The sequence below is a fragment of the Hemicordylus capensis genome, chromosome 1 (assembly GCF_027244095.1).
Source record: "Hemicordylus capensis ecotype Gifberg chromosome 1, rHemCap1.1.pri, whole genome shotgun sequence".
NCBI classification, from domain to species: domain Eukaryota; kingdom Metazoa; phylum Chordata; class Lepidosauria; order Squamata; family Cordylidae; genus Hemicordylus; species Hemicordylus capensis.
Genome location: NC_069657.1, coordinates 145,233,787 through 145,253,724, shown reverse-complemented (window position 1 = coordinate 145,253,724; position 19,938 = coordinate 145,233,787). Strand labels below are relative to the sequence as shown.

At 41.6% G+C, this 19,938-nt stretch overlaps 2 protein-coding genes across 4 annotated transcripts in view; one reads left to right on the top strand and one right to left on the bottom strand.

Moving 5' to 3' along the window:
- Positions 1–19,938, bottom strand: part of RHOD (ras homolog family member D) — a 100,573-nt gene that overhangs the window by 31,619 nt on the left and 49,016 nt on the right. The gene's annotated exons all lie outside the window — the stretch shown is intronic.
- LOC128328575 (mas-related G-protein coupled receptor member H-like) lies at positions 9,637–10,740 on the top strand. The gene has a single exon (XM_053258715.1). It carries the CDS (start codon positions 9,661–9,663, stop codon positions 10,738–10,740), a length of 1,080 nt encoding a protein of 359 aa, XP_053114690.1. The 5' UTR covers positions 9,637–9,660.

The window sequence follows — 19,938 nt, the reverse complement described above, 5'->3', positions numbered from 1 at the left end:
TAGTCTCTAATAATGGAGAGGGACCAGGCAATTCTTCCCCCCACTGCCAAAGAATTTTATTTTTATTAAATACAGAAAAAGAGAACAAAATAATGGTTACATCTCTGAGCTTCCAACTTCTCACATATGAAATATGACAGAGTTTACACAAAAACAAAATCTCTTCTATCCTAACACCTTTCCCCATTCTTTAACCGAATTGAAACGGTTACAAATACAAATAAACCTGGTTCCCACATATTTTGTATTCTAAATTAGCCACACAAAAAGTAAGTATAATCATAAAGTAAATCTCCTGTTGATCATTAATCCAAGATATATCTTCTGATATTAGTTGTACTGTTAAAGAGAATACAAAATGATTCGAACCAGATTACATTATTAATGGGAATCTAGTTTGAGTTACAATTACAAAGCAACCTATGTTATTCATGAAAAAACTCGATTACATATCTGAATAAACCTGGCTCCTGCCTATTTGTATTCTAAATTAGCCACACATAGCCACCTATAAAGTAAGCTTAATTATAAAGAAATCTTCTGTTAATCTTAATACAAAATATATCTTCTTAAATGAGTTATGCCATTGAAAAAAAAATAAGATGATTCAAACCGGGTTTCATTATTAATAGGAATCTAGTTTGGATTAAAATTTTAAAAATCCTGAGGCAGCAATAAAAGTTAATCAGGAGAAAGAAAAAAGGATAATAATAATAAAGGAAGAGAGAGAGGAGAAAAAAAGACATCATCTAAACTAAATTGGGACTATCCCCCCTAAAGTTATATACTAAATTTACTGTATCTTAACCTGCCCTAAGATAAACAGAACTTTTATCTTTTATGTACTCACCTGATTGGTCTTGATCCAAAAATTTAAACTTCTTTTTAGAGTGTATAATCTAGTAATCTAATGATCTTAATCTAAAATGTGTACTTTTTTATTGTAAATTTTTGCTGGTCAATGACTGAATAAATGTCTCTCTCTCTCTCTCTGATCTTAATCTTATATCTAGGGCTTCTAATTGATCTTGATCTGAAAATTGTTGGGACCAGGAAATTCTAAGCCTCAAAGCCCAGCTGTGACTGATTAAAGGAGATATGAGGGAAGAATTTAAAGTGCTCTCAGACCACAGTAGGTTTGTTCACACAGTAATCTGAATCTAGATTTAATGTGGGCTTTCAACATTAGTGTGATTGTGTGAACCCATTCCAAGGTTGTTTATAGCTCTAGATTCCCGCCTTGGCATAGGTTCACACAATTTCACTAATGTTGGTAACTCACGTTAAACTTAGATTCAAACGACTATGTGAACAAGCCTGATGAGTCCTGACTTAGCACCAAAGAAAATTATGACACATCCTTGCTTAATGCAAAGAAGGAATTTGGCATGAGAGAAGTCCACTTTTGTCTTTAGTTACAGAGGAGGGTGAATGGGAGATATGCGTACAGGATAGGTGGAAGGGATTGAGGATGTTAGATCCCTTTCCGAAAGGTTGATGAGGAGAAGTGCATTCCAAAGCCTTGGGGTTTGTTGGGGTTTCATGTCAAGAACATTGACAGTGATGTGGGTCAACTATATCCTCCCAGGCAGATTTATCTTTTGTCCCTAAGAGATTTCTCCCTTTATCAATGTACGTGGAACTAAGTAGCAGAATTGCGGGCAGCCGGCAGGAATAACTCAGTAACACAAGGGGAAGTTTCAGTTAGAGGGAACAGCTACAGAAGTGCTTGTGACTACAGTTAGGGCCAGCCCAAGGTTCAGGAGTGCCCCAGGCAAAGTCCGTGCCCCTGCACTCCCCATCTGCCTGAGCACCTCCTGTCGCCTGCTTGCCCACTCACTTTTTTGTGGATGCAGGCAGGCCTTGTGAACAAGTGTGCATTCCCTGTTGCCTGCCCACACTCCTTCCTGGCCACTGCCTCCACCACCGCTTTTGCAATAAGTTGTAATTAAGTTGCTGTGCGACGTGGCAATGTCATTATGGGTTGCCATGAAAGCAACAGCAGAGAAGGTGGTGGTAGCGAGCAGGCATTCTGCATTGCCCACCCTCCTTGCTGCTGCTTCCATCTGCCTCCTGCACATGGTGGTGAGTGATAATAGTGACATTATAGCTTGCCATGAAAGTGGCAGGAGGAGTGGCGGTAACAAGGAGGGAGGGAGGGCAAGCAGGTGGGTTCTAAATAGGGAGAACTTGCTCCCTTAACCTCATTATGATGGTGGGCTCTGTAGGTGGGTTTGCCGCCGTGCTGCCAGGAGCCAAGCAGCTCCTGGTGGTACTCATGCACAGGCAAAACTGGGCTGGGCTTCCTTAGCCCGTTTTTGCCTGTGCACGAGAACAGCCTCACCATAGTCTCAGATAATGGAACACAATTGGTGTCAGCAGAATTCATTTCAGATTCAGTGGAAAATCGATCACCAGACATCTTCACCTGCTTATGCTCAGAGTAATGGGAAAGTTACTTTGAGCTGTCAAAATGGTTAAGAGAATTCTGACTAAAGCCAAGATTTTTTTGACTGATCCATATCTAGCCATCTGGACCACAGAAACTGATCTCTATACTCTGGTCGGCACTCTCTATGCTGAGATTCAGTAATCATATGATGGTTTGAAGCTTAAGCAAGATGTATGAAGTCCTTTTCTAGCTTTAAAGTTTCCATCAGCAGTTTCAGCAACTGTAAATGTGGGTTTTCACATATTGTTTTCCCTTGTATGAAAAGAAATACCCTCATGAAACAATGTCGCTAAGGAGTAAAAACAAAAATGCTGGGAGATCCAGTCTCAAAATGGCGGGGCTTCCAAACACATCACTAACTATCAGACCACACCCACAAGGTGCATCAATAGTGATTTGTCAGTCTACATGTAGAAGGCTGTTGCTACAAGTGCACTGAAAGTGAGAAAAATTGTCACAAACCAGGTATTTAAAAATATTGGGAAAGCAAAAGGAAAACACTGAAATGCAGAAACACAATTGGGATTCTTCAGAAAAGCTGACTAGATGAATGTTGTCATATCTGAAGAAAATAGAATAGTGAAGATAGTACTTAGAGCATCCTGTTGATGCTTGAGAATGTAAATCTGCTCATTGCTCAAGAGCAGGAAGTAGGTTAATGCAATTTCTATATATTCTATATTGCTCTGCCAGCACGGAAAAGACACTTTGTTGATGCTAGTATATTGGAAAAGGATGTCCTTGTAACTCAGAGCAATAATCTTCAATCTTGATAAACCTTGTCTTGATAAAAGGAAATATTTTCAAAAACCTTTCTGCAGAAGCTGCTGCATTATAACTACAAGAGACCTAACTTGCTAAAGCTGATTTGATTAAGCCAGCTACTGAACTGATAAACTTTTGCCACACACTTTTACAGATCAGAGGAGAAGAAGGTAAAACTTCGCTGAAATAATGATTTTCTCTTTGTGTTTCTTTAATTGTGACTTAATGGCTTTTCTTTCCAAGTCCCCATTTCCCATTGTCCTGCTAATTTTCAGGTTGACACTGTAAGCCCGCATTCCTGTCTCCTCCATGAGAGCAGCTTTTTATCAACACCACCGAGAATCAGGTAAAAATAGCAAAGGTGAATACAAAGGTGTTATTGGTGTCTTTACAATTGTGGAAGTTCTTTTCTGGAAGTGTTGTCATAGCTGAAGCTTGATCTTTTTAAAATTTTATTTTAAGCAAGACTTTTATATTTGGATGAACCTTTGTGGTGTCTGAAGGGAAGATTCACATTTATAATGCCAGGGGTTGCCAACTCAGAGGCTCTGCACTTGTTATTGGATGAAACTCCCAACACCCCAAGCCACAATTTATTGCAGTTGGGGATAATCTGATCCTAGAACAGATAATTAAGTCGTTTGGCTGTGAGCACTTAGAAAAGAATCTGGAACCAGCATGGATTTGTTAAAAACAAGTCATTTCAGATCTTTTTCAACAGAGTTACTAGTTTGGTAGATCGTGGCAATGCTGTTGACATAGTGTATCTTGATTTCAGTAAAGCATTTGACACAGACTCCAATGACATTCTTGTTGAGAAGTTGATAAAATGTGGGCTAGAAAATGCTATGGTTAGGTGGGTTCACAGCTGGTTGAACAAACATATCCAATTAACACTTATCAGTGGCTCCATGACCTCCTGGAGAGAGGTATCAAATAGAGTGCCAAAGGGCTCTGTCCTAGGCCCTGTGCTGTTCAAATTTTATCATCATCATCATCATCATCATCATCATCAATGACATAAAGGGGATACTTATCAAATTTGCAGGTTATATCGAGCTGGGGTGGGGGGATAGCTAACAGCTTAGCTGACAGAATCAAGATTCAGTCTGATCTGGATAGGCTTGAATATTGGGCCAAAACCAACAAGATGTCTCAACACAGATAAATGTAAAGTCCTACATTTGGGTAAGGAAAATCAAATGCACAAATAGAGGATGGGCGAGACCTGGCTCAGCAGAAGTACATGTGAAAAGGACCAACAATCAGAACATGATCTGCAGGTGCTAAAAAGGTTAAATGCAATCTTAAGCTGCATTAACAGAAGCATAATGTGTACATCATGTGAAGTACTAGTCCCACTCTATTCCATGCTGGACAGATTGAACTTGGAATACATTTTAATTAAAAAAACATTTAAATTAAATTTAAACATTAAAAAAGCTTGTTGATACACTTGAATGGGTCCAGAGGAGACAGCAAAAATGGTGAGGGGTCTGGAAACCTATGATAAAGGATTGAAGGAGCTGGGTATGTTTAGCCTGAAGAAGGAAAGATGAAAGGGATATGTGACAGCCAAATATCTGAAGGGTGATCACACAAAAAGAGGAGAGGACTTGTTCTCTGTTGATCCTGAAGGCAGGACTAGAACTAATACATTGAAATTACAAGGAAGAAGATTTAGAGGTCATTTACACACTCAAAAACTGTGTTCTGCCTGGGTTTGGGAGCTGTGTGTGGTCCTAATTTTGGTTGTGTGGAAGCAAGGTAAGAGGAAAAGCTGGGTAGATATGATTGTGTGGAAGCAAGGGTAGGAGGAAAGGCTACCCAGTTTCTCCTCCTACCTTGCTTCCACACAACTGAAAATTGGGATCACAGACCACAGTTTTTGATTGTGTGAATGACCTCTTATCTATCTATCTATCTATCTATTTGATTTCTATACCACTCTTCCAAAAATGGCTCAGGGAGGTTTACATTAAAAACAACACTAAAATCAATTAACTGTTAAAATAAAAAACTATAAAAACAACATAAAACCATTATTAAAACAATTAAAACAGTTTTAAAACCCTGGAAAACCCTCTTAGGCTAGGCATCAGGAAGAACATTTTCGCTTTATGAGCTGTTCAACTGTGCAGAGATCTGCCTTCTGTAGTGGTGGGCTCTCCTTCACCAGAGGTCTTTAAAGGCTAGACAGGAGGTCTTTAGAGGCTAGACATCCAGCCATTGGTCAAAGATGCTATATCAGTTTCTTGCACTGAGCAGGGGTTGAAATAGGAGACCTCCAAGGTCCCTTCCAGCTCTAGCCTTCTATGATAGCCGTTGCTGTTCAACAACAAACCTATTCTCATGACTTATCTTCCAGGGTTGCCCCAGGTAGCTCATGTCATCTGGAGCATGAGGAGGGCTCCCAGCTGCTCTGGAGGAGAGTAGCCCAATTTTTAAACCTGGCATTTTGCTGAGGTTAAACAAACCTGTGGTTCATTTAACCTCAGTAGGCGATTGGGCGATCGCCACCAGATTTGGAGACTTCCCCCTGGCCTCCACCATTTTTGGCAGAGTGCCGGGGTGGGGGAGCAGTGGCCACGTCGAGCTTGGTGGCTGCTCTAAGGAGAGCAGCCCTCACTCTCATGGTGTGGGGCATCCTGGTATGCGGGAGGGAGCAGTCCTCCTGCTCTTGGGTGTGCGGAGTAGTGGAGAGCAGCACAGCAACTGCTCATCCGCTGGGGAAGGCAGGTGAACGCTTGTCTTCCCCACAGCCCTAGCAAGTGGTGGCTGTGGATCATGAGTAGAGCCTTAACAACTGGAGAGCCTCAGGTGGGCACCACTGCATTTTACTGTCATTCTGTGTTTACTGTCATTCTGTGTTTAGCAGTATATCTGGGTTTACTGCTAATTTTACCCCTGCTAACTGAGCAAAGAGGCACTTTTTCAAGTGGTGATTTTCTTTATATTTAGGAAGGGGAGAGCAGCTGGACCTCTCCAACCCCAGCACAGCATCCCTCCAAGATTGTGAGCCCTGTGGGGACAGGGAACCATCTTATTTATTTCTTTATTTTTTCTGTGTAAGTTGCTTTGAAAATGCAACTTAAAAAGTAGTATATAAATATGCATAGTAATAGTAGTAGTAATTTAACACTTGGGACAGTGGGGTGGTTATAGTTTAAATAAGAAAAATAGGTTGAGGGCTCCAAAACACATGTGTGTGAAAGAAAGTGAAAGGAAAAACCTCTTTTATCTGTTAAGAATGGAGTGTGCAGAGGCTAAGGCTGAAGTGGGGCAGAATTTGTTTGTTAAATTCCTGGAGGCTTTACACACATGGCTTTTACTTCAAATCTCCTCTGGAATGGAGTGTGTCAGTCCAAATATTAGCTGCATTTACCCCAAAGTCCCTGTGGGCTATCAGGGACCAGTACAGACACGATTCTCTCCCCCTGCCTGCGAATCAAAGTTGCACATTCTGGCTTAGCCCAAAGTATGTCTGGCTTTAAAAAACCCTCTATTACCAGTGGCTTTTAAAAACAAACAAACCCGAGGCTTCTGTTATGCTCTGCAGTTTCTCTGTGATGTGTGGAGTGGCCATTGGCAGTAATCTGGCATTTTTCAAAACTCAATGAAGGAGAGTTTGAAAGCTGTGTTGGGTATAGTCCACTCTGAGTGATTTGCAATGGCAAGTGCTTGGCAAGTGGGGAGAAAGTTTGTGGCAGATTGGTGAAATTCTGTGGAGGGAGTCCAGAAGGGGAGGGAGAAATTCCTGAGTTAAATGCTTATAGCTTTACATATGCAGAATGGAGACTACAGCACCTGAGCCCTTTGTCTCTGAGCCTATTCCATTAGCTGCATTTTTCTTTATTACAGAGAGAAAGCAATGATTTCTACTTTAAACTTTCCGACCTCTTAAATGGTCTGGGTTGGGGTGGGGAAACATGAGGTGATGAAGGCAGTCACTCACAAAGGCAGGGTTAGAGTTAGGGTTAAGCATTCTGTTGTTGGCAACTTGTCATGCTGGTCTTGGGGTCTTCTGTAACCATTTGTCAAACTAACAAAACGACAACAACAACAACAGCAGCTCTCTCACCTTCTCCTGGGATGTGATTTGTTGGATAAATAAATTAGAGCAAATGGTGGAAATGCACACAGGAAACAGATCTGCAGGGATTGCGGAGAGGAGCCGACCCTATGTGAACTGTCCATTTAATCCTCCAAATTAAACATCTGCGATTCTTCTGCAAAGCAGATTCGCTCTTCAGATACCATGTGTGAATAAATCCCATCTTATGAAGCCATATGTGAATAACTCCCTGGTGCTTTTAGTTGGACTAATTCAGCATGCACAGGGATGAGGCCAGTTCTTTATGCTGGTTGATGAAGGATGTGATAGACAGGTCGAGAAGGATTAGTGTGGGTGTCACCGGTTAAATAAATGACTGTAGCACAAAACCTCTAGTTTATGCTAGTTGGTATCCCTTCTTTGAGGAACCTTATTTATATTTCTGATTTAGCTTAGCAGTAAAATCACTTCAGGAAACAGTCATCTGGACTCAGGCTCAGTTTCCAGTCCAGAGAGATTTGCACCCTTTGGTTGTTGGAGGAGAGCTGGTCTAGTGGTAGAAAGTATGACTTGTCCCCTCAGTTAAGCTGGGTCTGCCCTGGTTACATATCAATGGGAGACTGTGTGAGCACTGTAAGATATTCACCTCAGGGGATAGAGCTGCTCTGGGAAGAGCAGAAGATTTCAAGTTCCCTCGCTGGCTTCTTCAAGATAGGGCTGAGAGAGATTCCTGCCTGCAACCTTGGAGAAGCCTGTGAAGTCTGTGAAGACAATACTGAGCTTGATAGCAGGGGCATATCTAGGGTGGGTCAGGCAGGGCATGTGCCCCAGGTGCCACTTTAAGGGGGGCGCCATTTTGTAAAATTATTTTTTTTAAAAAATAATGGCTGCCGAAAACAAAATGGCCACCGTGCTCAAATGGCCTCTGTGAGGCTCTAGGCCATGCCAGGCCTTGCAGAGGTCATTTGAGCATGCACGATGGCCATTTTGTTTTCAGCGGTCATTTAAAAAATAATAATTTTAAAAATGGCTACCGCACATGATCAAATTGTCCCTGCAAGGCCCTAGAGGCCAGCGGGGGGAGGGAAAACCTTTGCAGACCCCCCCAACCCCCACAGCCTTTAGAAAGCCCCCTGAAGGGGCTACAGGTAAACAGTTTTTTTTTTTTAAAAAAAAATAATATAATATAAGACACTGTACACATATTCAGATTGGCACTATGTACAGAGAATCAGGGCTTGTGAATACTGAGCTGAAGCTTATGAGCTAGGATTGTATTCATTTGCTCTTGTGATAAGTGAGTTAAATGTGATGTCTTAATAATATGGCTATTAATGGTGAGTTTGTCTTTGAATCAGTGTGAAATCCTTAGTATTAAGGCCGACTGGGAGTTTCTTGCTCTCTTTCTCTCATTTTAACTGTCTTTCTGAAAGACTAGAATATATTCCAAGCAGTGACACAGTTTACTCTGCATATCCTTGAATTATTTTCAGAATATCTGGGAAAAGTCCAATTCTCCATTTAATTTTAAAACTTATGTAATAGTGATGCTACAATGCATAGTAGAGAATTAGACAGGCACTTTTGTTTAGTTTTCCAAGTACACCTCCACATAGTTTTTGGGTATTTCATGAGCCCCAGCATACTGAAATTTGTAGTTTTCCAGCATTTTTTGGTCTGGCTATGTCCACTGCTGAATAGTTTTTGAAATATTAAAAGATTAACGAGCTTGACTTGCATTTTTGAGCTGATATTATGGTAAAGTTATCTGAAAGATGAGTGTCAGATGTTTGGACAGGGGGCGCAATTTCAGTGTTCGCCCTAGGCGCAATTTTCACTAGATACGCCTCTGCTTGATAGACCAATGGTCTGACTCAGTATATGGCAGCTTCCTATGTTTCTATGTTTTCCACCATCGGGTTAATATTTTCAGTTATTCACACCAGTCTCAGTTTTGTGAATGTCAACACATAAGCCCTATTTATTCATACATTATATTCAACACTCATATAACTAGTGTACAGTGTATAGAGCTATGGATCTGTACAATTACTCACACATGTTGAACACAGGAAAATCAGTGCACTTCCTATCTCTGCTATGCATTTGAGGGGCCTGCATCCAGGTTCGCATGTCTCAATAGGACTAGAATTTAATCTCAGACCAATGTATGTGGGTGAGGTAGATTCGTAAATTGCTTTCTAATCCTCATCCAATATGTGTTGTCCAGTGGCTGCTCCATGTATTAACCATCAACCAAATTGGGGGTTGCATGAAGCTCCAATTCTTCATCCCATGAGAATACAGCCTAATTATTGCTTCTCTGCTTTCAGGTGGCAAATGACTGTGGGAGAGGAAGATGTGGTCAATCCCCAGCAGAGGCTCTGAGATGACTGAGATGACACCAGCAATCTTGCCTTCTGCAAATGCATTAAATTATTGCTGGACACAATATAGTAATAACAACACAGGATGTTGGCATCACCAGCACAAGGCGGAAGAAATGGCTATCTACATCATCAATCAGTTCATTTGCCTTTTCGGCCTGCTGGGGAACGGGATTGTCCTTTGGCTTCTCAGATTGCACCTCAGGAAGAACTACTTCATTATCTACATCTTCAACTTAGCAGTAGCTGACTCTAGCTTTCTCCTTTGCTGCATGTTTGTCACCATAGTCTTTACAGTTGAATATTTTGGAAGCTGTCATTTTCCATGGTGTACGCAGATGTACACATTGTACAGGATGGAATTGTTCTTTTGCAGTACTGGCATATATTTCCTAACAGCCATCAGCACAGAGAGGTATCTCTGTGTCCTTTTCCCATTCTGGTACCATTACCAACGCTCCAAGTGGTTGTCTGGTGCTATATCTGGAGTACTGTGGTCCTTTGCCATTGTACTGTCTGGCATTAATATTTCCTCTTGTTCTTTATCGTTGCAACCTTCTGTATTATGTCAGTATACAACCAGAATAATAGTTATTACAAACCTTTTTATCTTCACTCCCATCATGATTCTGTCTAGTCTGTTCCTATTCATAAAAGTGAGGTACTGTTTACAGCAATGCCAGCAGGGTGTCTATAAAACTGTTCTACTCACTGTCTTATTCTTTGTAACTTTTGCAACCCCTCTCAGTGTACAACACCTTCTAAGCGAGTTTACTGATTATAAATCCCCTAAGGTCGCTTATTTGCTTGCTTCTGTGAATAGCAGCATCAACCCAGCTATTTACTTTCTAGTAGGAAGTCGCAGGGAGAAATGGTTCAAGGATTCTCTCCACTTCATCCTGCAAAGGGCCCTAAATGAGGAAAAAAATTCTACAGAGACAGGGAGAGTCTCCAGTCTGGAGATAAAAAACAACAGACATGGATTGCCCCATGCTGCTACCACTTGCCAGGGCCTGGTCTCAAACAGCTCTTCTAAGTTTAACTGCTGCCACCAAGTAGATTTTAAGGCTTACTCTGGCTGAGTACTACAACAGCCTTTCAAACCTCTGTTGCATCAAAAAACCGGTAGAATGGTAAAGGTTTTTGGTGTGGGGTGGAGAAAACAGAAGCTACGATTTTTCTTTAAAGATAAACAAGTAATTTTAGTTTAAGATTAGTTCAATTTAAATTAATAGTTCCTTAATTTTTTAAATTAAAAAAAAAACAGCAACCAAAAGAGCATAAGAAATAAAGAAAAGGTGGTCACAACACACCCAACTGACCAGAGATGAATCTAGATAATTTTGGAGCCTGGACCTAAAAGCCTTTGGAGCCCCCCACCTGCCACCCACTGCAAGTTAAGCATCATCCCTACATCCACATCCACAGTATTGGTGGGGTTTGGAGGGCACAAACAGCAACTGAACTCACAAGAATGTAAGAATATAAAACAGGTATATTTATGTAAATACGCATTTGCAGAAATATTTCAACATGCAACTTAACATATTCTCATCCCGCATATTTCTTTCCCCACTCCCCAATCTGTCTCTAAAGCACCTGACACAGGCCACAATCATACTCATACTACATCACCCAGAACAGACTAAAGAGGATTTGCCCCCCACCCCAAGGGGGTGTGGAGGCTCTGGACATCAGCCCCAAAGTCCAGGGGTAAGAGCACCTCTGTCTCTGACTTAGAGTCCTTTGCAATCACTTCAACTTTTTCAGCAACCCCAGCTTTTCCCTTTTTCAGCCTCAGGTCCTGTTCTTCTTGACAGTTCTGAAATTCATTCCCAACTTTTTCTTCATTCTTGTGAGTGTTTTAGCTCTCCAGAGTTTCTACTCTGCGCCAGTGATTTCACAGATCTTTTAGCCCCAGTTCTGATCCTCTCTCAGATTGTGCCAGCAATTCTTCAGTTCTGTACTACTTTTTGAACTCCTTTTCCAGTTTTCTTCTAGACTCTCAGCTTACATTCCAAATGCCAAACTGTCTCTCTTTCTTCCTCTGAATCTGAACTCCTCCAGCTCTCCAACATGTAACTTCAACTTGTACTGCCCTGCACTCTTCACTTCTTCAAACTGTACTAAAACTCTGTTGAAAGCAGCCTCCTATATATACACAAACTTCCCTCCTGTATTTTTCAAAATACCCAATCAGTATAACTCAATTTCCCTCCATTTTCATACCATGACCAATAAAATCAAATCTTCATTTCTCTCCAAAATCAAACCAGTACATTTCATCACCCTAAAAAATGAAACTGCTGAACAGAAGCCATGACCTTTTAACCCTGTACAGCTTTCTTAATACACTGAATAGCAATGCAATTTACAATACATAGTCTTATTTTTAGGCCTCATTCCTCCACTACAGTTGCATTGGCTGTTGATATGTTACTGGCCAAAATACAAAGTGCTGGTTATTACCTTTAAAGCCCTGAATGGCTTAGGTCCAGGTTACCTCAGAGAGTGCCTTCTTTTGCACAATCCCCACTGCATGTTAAGGTTATCTAAGGAGGTCTGTCTCCAATTACCACTGATACATCCGGTGGTGACGTAGAGGCAGGCCTTCTTTGTAGCTGCTCCTGGGCTGTGGAATGCAAGCCCAGCAGAAATCTGTAGCTTGAGTTCATTGTTGGCCTTCAGGAGAGCCCTTAAAATCTATCTGTTTGGCTTGGCCTTCCAGGGTTTTCAAACCGTTTAAAATGTTTTAATTGTTAAAGGGTTTAAACTGTTTTTAGATTGTTTTGTAATGATTGTTTTTAAAGGACTGATTCATGGGGTTTTTTTTTGCTGCTGTGCACTGTTCAGAGCCGTTTGGATGGGGCGGTATATGAGTGTAATAAATAAATAATACATAATAATAAATAAATAAGAAAGTAGGAGATGTTCCCAAGTTCCTTCACCTTTATTTCCTTTTTCAGGTGTTGTACAACCTTGTGGCTGTCTTGCTTTTCCTCATATGCAATAACTAGGCCATCAATGTAAGTCCATTTACTGTCTTTGAATCTTGAGTATAGGTGGGGGTCAGCTTGTCCTTGTGTGAACCCGTCCTTGAGCCGCAGTTGGTTTAGCTTTTCATTCTATGCTTTAGCAGCTTGCTTTAAGCCATAAATGATATTTTGAAGTTTGCACACAAGCCCCTCTGTAGTGGCACTGTGGAAGATATGGGCGAGGAGGCCTAGTGGTGTGATCCACTTTTACCCTCTGCACATGTGTAAACTTCTATACACTGCTTATATCCATGTATTTAAAAGAGTCATTCTAAACCTCTCTAGCTTTAACCTTTAAGAACCCTGTACTCTTGTTTTGTATTGAAAACTGTGTAACCATCTGTATATTCCTGTATCAATATTTTGACTTTGATGCCAATTAGTATAGCTAGGCACAGATAAAGTTTACTTAAAACATACGCGCTAATTGCCCACCTGAAGCAGAGGGCTTGGGAAGATTGTGCTGCCTGGGATTGGAATGCACTTGGCTACTGGCCGAGTGCATTGGTCTCACACAGGCTGCTGATAAGGGGGACCCACAGCCCCTTTCTTGATGCTGCTTGTGAGAAATGTAACAGTATAAGAAAGATAAAGACACTTTAGTAATTTGGAGCTTCAGTGTAGATCAAGATCTGGGAAGGTGCTGTGCACCAGCTGGCAGGAGCCACATCCTTTCACCGTCCGGGGAGCTCTCTGGTGAAACAGATCGTGTCAGATCAGGGATGTATGTTTTCTCTTTTATTCTGTAATCCTCTTTAAAACATTGTTCAGCTGTGTCTAATAAAACTTCTTTGGCATCTACACTGGTTTGAGCTTATTGCCTTCGAATCCAAAAGAAACCTGTTGGACACTGTCTGGCCACTGGTGCCAATACACTCTCTTTTCCAGATTCTTCAAAGCCTGGTGGTTGCTGCATATAGATATCTTCCTCAGTTTCTCTACGTTGGAAGGCCATCTTTATGTCCAAGTGGTCAACGTGCATCTTTCTGGTTGCTGCTGTGCTGAGTAGTGTCCTGATGGAAGTTTCACAACTGGTGCAGATGTCTGATCATAGTCTTCACCATATATTTGAGTGTAGCTTTTGGCTACTAGCCTTGCCTTGTGGCACTGTACATCCCCTTGTGCATCTTGTTTGACTTTAAAGACCCATTTGCATCCTACAATCTTTCTTCCAGCAGGTAGTTCCACAAGTGTCCATGTCTTGTTACTGTGCAGAGATTCAATTTCTTCTTCTGCAGCTTTCCTCTATTGCTCAGCTTTGTAGGTTGGCATCTTTTCAACATCTTGCCATGTGCAGAGTTCCTGAAACTCTTCACTTCTGGTATGAATCTTTTGGGTGGAGCCCCTTTGTTGGGCCTCAGTTCTGAGCCTCAGTTCTGACTCAGGCTGTGCAATGCTTTCTGAGCCTGGTTCTGGTTTGGGTTCACTGGCTGGTATGAGGTATATGAAAGTCTGCTCACCTGGTTCCTCACTCATCTGGATCTTTGGCCCACTGTCTGACACAACACCTTTAGTTGGCCGTTGTCTCTCAGCAAAGTACACAACATTGCAAATTTTAATATCACCAGTTTCAACATTAAAGATTCTGTATCCTTTTCTTCCTAGTACATATCACAGAGTATTCCTTTCTTACTTCAGCAATTCAGCTTGTTTCTCTTTGCTTTTGGTACATATGCATATATTTCATATCCAAATATTCTGATATTCTTTAGGCTAGGCTTGCATCCAAACCACACTTCAAGTGGTATCTTTTCTACTGATTTGGGTGGCAATCTGTTCTGTAAATAACTGGCAGTCATCACTGCTTTCCCCCAGAACCTATTTGCCAAACCTGCATCTTGCAGCATACATCTGGCCATTTCTAGTAAAGAGTGATTCTTCCTCTCTGCCACACCATTCAATTCTGGTGTGTATGGGGGAATAGTCTTATGTTCAATCCCCTGTTCCTTCAAGAATGTTTTCATGTCATTTGATATGTACTCGCCTCCATTGTCTGACCTTGGTCTCTGAGGCTTTCTTCCAAATTTGTTACCGACCAGTGCAACATGCTCTTTAAACTTCTGAAACACTTGACTCTTCTCTCTCAGAGAATAAACATAAGCAGATATTGCAAAATCATCAATAAATGTATGTAATGATTGCAACCTTTGCTCTCTTCCGATGGACCACAAAGATCACTATGAATAGTGAGTGCTGTGACTCTTTCTCCTCTCTCTTATGAAAGGTAGGCTTCACAGCTTTAGCACAAAGGCAACAGTCACATCTAGATGCAGCCTCTCTGCATGGCTGTACTTTAAAGTCTTACAGTAAATCCCCCCTTCTCAAGCTCATGAATTACTTTAACTTCGCAATGATCAAGGCAGCAGTGCCAAACTAGGTCACATGACTTGTGACTGCACCCTGTTGCTAGACTTGCTCTTTCATTTATAGAGTCCATTTCAAACAATCCTCTGTCAGAGTTGCAGCCATAATAAAATCATCTCTATTTGTAATATAACAATGCTTGTCTTTGAACTCAACTCTGCATCCTTTTTCAACTCCATATTTCACAGAAATCAAATTATTCTCAAATGATGGCACAAATAATGCATCCTTAATAGTAACGGCCACACATTGTCCATCAGGTAGCTTACAATGCACTTTTGCAACACCTCTCCCCTCAGCAGAAAGGGATCTACCATCTGCAAGATAAATCAGAACCCTGTAATCCTTATCCAATTCTATAAACAGTTTAATATCTTTCAAAAGATTTTCTGTTGCTCCAGAATCTATGCAGAATACATTTTTATTGGTTTCATGGCATAATAACTTTTAAGCTTGGCCTGCCCTTTATGTACTGTTTATGAGAATCTCCTCCCAGTTTGGAATTTGGATCGTTTGTATCATCAGTGATCTTAACCCTCTTTCTCTCTTCTTTTGTCTTGTCTCTGTTAGCAGCAGCTTTCCCAGGCTTAGCAGGGCAATTAGAATACAAATGGTCTTCACCTTTACACTGAAAGCACCTTTTGTTTGTGCTGCCTGAGTGGAATGATGTAACATGATCCATCTGCAGGAGCAGATGGCATTTCTTGCTTTCTACAAAAATGTTCAGCCAAACACCCAGATATATATTTTAAATTTGAAGATACATCTGAAACTTCAATTGCCATTTTAATGGCTTAATAGCTTTCAAGCAATGAGTTCAAAATGAATCCCACAATTGCAGCCTGAATGAGCCTGTGCCCCCAAGTCTTTAAGCTGTTTTCCCAGATCCTGGATTCGGCTTATATGCTCAGTAGGATTTTGTCTTTCATTCAGCCTTAAGTTGCAGAGCTTCTGAATGAAAAAGACTGTATCACTGGGGCTCTTGCGGTTATAAAGCTCATCCAGTCTTTTACAATTCCACACCCATAAAATGAGTATATAGTTTTGGACTTACATGCATCCCAGGGATTTCAAGAATTTTCTTGTTTTGAGAATCCCAATGCTTTCTTGCATCTGCTTGTTGCCCATTGGGACTCTGTGTATTCTCCAGAACATTGTTGAGTCCTATCTGATAAAATCTGATTTTATCAGATAGGATTTTATTTGAAATGGCCAGCCGCTGTTGTTTGAGCTTGGGAATACTGAGGCTAATCTGGCTGGAATCCATGCTGTCTCTTTATTACTGTAGCTGTGCCTTTAGCAATCCTGAGATCAGATCTGAGTCCCAAAAACTCTGTTAGGGGCTGGGCCTGTAACCCTGTGGGGGCTATTTATCTATTTATTTATTTATTTAGTGCCCCAGCCCACGGTCTCAGGGTGGTTCATAACAAATAAAAACAAAACATTAAAATCAATTAAATATTAAAAACAGCTTAAAACAAATCAATAAATAATCCAAAATTTAAATAGTTACAAAGTTAAAAAGCTAAAAGGCCTGGGTAAAAGGATAAGTCTTTAGACACTTTTTAAAAGCCGCTAGACATGGGGAGACTCTTATTCCCACGGGAAGCGTGTTCCAAAGTCTCGGGGTGACAATAGAGAAGGCCTGTCCCTGGGTGGCCACCAGACAACATGAAGGTAGCCACAGACGAGCCTCCCCTGATGTATGCAGTGGATGATGGGGATCATGCAGAAGAAGACACTCTCTTAAGTACCGTGGGCCTAAGCTGTTTAGGGCTTTATAGGTTATAACCAGCACTTTGTATTTTGCCCGTAAACTTATTGGCAGTCAGTGCAACTCCTGTAATATAGGAGAGTATTTCAGGAGCTAACTCATTCCCATTACAGCAGAAGTTAAGAAGATCTAAGGTGCAACAGCTTGTAAATGATAAACACGGAGATTAATTTAAGGTTAAACTAATCTGCTTTATTCAGAAGTACATGATGATAGGAAAAGACCTATAACTAACTTCTGGCTACATAGTGGTCAGAGAGAGACCTATAGAAGCATGGTACTCAGAGAGAGAGGTAGAAGCATTATGGGAAGAAGAAGAAGGAAGTCACTCCCAGGAAGTTCCTGAGTACACTCTATCAATAGAAGGGCCATAGAGGCAGAGATAAGCAGGGAAGAGAAGGAGACCCTCACTGACTATCTCTCCTCTCAATGTCCTTAATGGTCTTTAAGGTTACTGGTGCAAAAGATTGATGCCATCTGGAGCTGGATCTCCAACAGAATGTAGTGCCCAAAGCACTCCTCGTGTTAGGAAGGTTTGCTGAAACATACCTTTGAGACTTTTAATCCAGAAAATCCTCCTGTCTCCTGACACAGAGGCACTAGGCTTTCACACACACGCCTAACATTTCCCCAACTGAAACTTGTCAGCTTTTCAAGCAAAGAGAGTTGTCTGACAGCGTAAGGGGTTCCCAGGTCCAGATTCTAAGGTGACTTCAATTCTGAACCTTTAAAAACTACACAAAAAGGAGAACGTTCTCTTTCAGATGTTGATTTGAGTCCATTCAAGTCATGGAGACCATTTTACTTACTACAGATAGTCCACATTCAGCTCCATTTGTAGAGATAAAACCTGAATAATTCTGCTTGCTATATGAACAGTGCCTTGCTGTCTCATAACTGATTGTTCTTTTGATTGCTCACAAGTAACTACTCAGATGCCCTTAGCTACCTCAGAAAGCAACATACTTTCTTGAACAAACTGCAGCCATCTGTCCAAGTCCGCAACTCCCTATTCCTATCTTATCTTATCATCACTCATAAGAACATAAGAACAGCCCTGCTGGATCAGGCTAGGCTCAAAGCACATCTAGTCCAGCATCCTGTATTAAACAGTCGCCCACCAGATGCTGCTGGGAAGCCCAAAAGCAGGAGCTGAGGGCATGCCCTCTCTCCAGCTATTATTCCCTTGCAACTGGTATCCAGAGGCATCCTGAGGCTGGAGGTGGTCTAAAGCCCTCAGACTAGTAGCTGTTGACAGACCTTTCCTCCATCCATGAAGTTATCCAAACCCTTTTAAAAGCTATTCAGGTTGTTGGCTGTCACCACATCTTGTGGTAGAGAATGCTACAAGTTGATTATGCATTGTGTGGAAAAATACTTCCTTTTGTTGGTCCTAAATTTCTTGGCAATCAGTTTCATGACCCCTGGTTTTAGAGTTATGCAAGATAGGGATGTGCATGAGACTGTTCGGCATTCTATTCCTAGAATGCCAAACAGGTTCAGAACACAGGGGCTCCTTTAAGGTGTAGGGTGGGTGGTCTTACCTCCCCCGCCGTACTTCCCCCGCCGCCGCTGCTGTATGAATCGCTGGCGTGTGGTGGCTGTGTTCCCTCTTGCTGTTCTGGTCAGTGTAATACTGGAAATGACTGGCGGGCACACGGGTGTGTGCATGATGTGCACATGTGCGCTCACCACTTCTGGTATTATGCTGACCAGGGTGGCAAGAGGGAATACAGCTGCCCTGCACCAGCAGTTTTTACAGCCATGCCAAAGCTTGGTGGGGGAGGTAAGAGCAGTCTCCCCATGCTTTAAAGGAGTCCCTGTCCGCCTCCCAGGTGTGCATGGAACTGGTTCTGTGCACACCCCTAATGAGAGAGGGAGGAAAAACTCTCTCTCTCAACTTTTTCTACACCATGCATTATTTTATAGACCTCTATCATGTCTCCCCACAGTTGTTGTTTTTCTAAAGTAAAAAGTCCCAAGTGTTGTAGCCTTGCCTCATAAGGAATGTGCTCTAGGCTCCTGATGATCTTGGTTGCCTCCTTCTGCAGTTCTACAATGGCATCTATCTATCTATCTATCTATCTATCTATCTATCTATCTATCATTGTATTTGTATACCTCCTGATATGTACATCTCTAGGCAGCATGTACATCTCTTAGATATGGTGACCAGAATTATACGCAGTACCCCAAGTGTGGCTGCACCATTGTTTTGTATAAAGGCATTATAATATTAGCATTTTATTTTCAATTCCCTTCCTAATGATCCCTAGCATGGAACTGGCCTTTTTTACAGCTGCCACACATTAAATAAAGACAATGAGCTGTCCACCATGACCCCAAGATCCCTCTCCTGGTCAGTCACCGACAGCTCAGATCCCATCAGCGTATATGTAAAGTTGAGGTTCTTTGCCCCAATATGCATCACTTTACACCTGCCAACATTGAACGGCATTTTCCATTTTGTCACCCATTCCTCCAGTTTGGAGAAATCCTTTTGGAGCTCCTCACAATCTGTTTTGGATTTCACTACCCTAAATAGTTTGGTGTCCTCTGCAAATTTGGCCACCTTGCTGCTTACCAGTCCCAGTACAGATCCCTGGGGGATCTCACTTCTTTCTTCCCTCCATTGTGAAAACTCTCCATTTATACCTACCCTCTGCTCTGTTTCCCGTCCTTCAACTAGTTACCATTCCACACATGTACTTGTCCCCTTATCCCATGACTGCTAAGTTTTCTCTAGAGTCTTTGGTGAGGAACTTTGTCAAAAGCTTTTTGGAAGTCCTGGTATACTATGTCAACTGGATCACCTTTATCCACACACTTATTGACACTCTCAAAGAGGTCCAAAAGGTTTGTGAGGCAAGATTTACCTTTGCAGAAGCCATGCTGGTTCTCCCCCAGCAGGGCCTGTTCTATGTGCTTTACAATTTTATCCTTGAGGATGCTTTCCATCAATTTGTCTGGAACAGATGGTAAGCTAACCAGCCTTTAATTTCCCAGATCGCTTCTGGATCCCTTTTTGAAAATTGGTGTTTCCAGTCCTCCGGTACAGAGCCTGATAGTAGGGATAAGTTGCATATTTTTGCAAGGAGGTTGGTAAT

Bases quoted from the DNA above. Each gene is read 5' to 3' on its own strand.
- LOC128328575 (XM_053258715.1), top strand. From the start codon at position 9,661: ATGACTGAGATGACACCAGCAATCTTGCCTTCTGCAAATGCATTAAAT.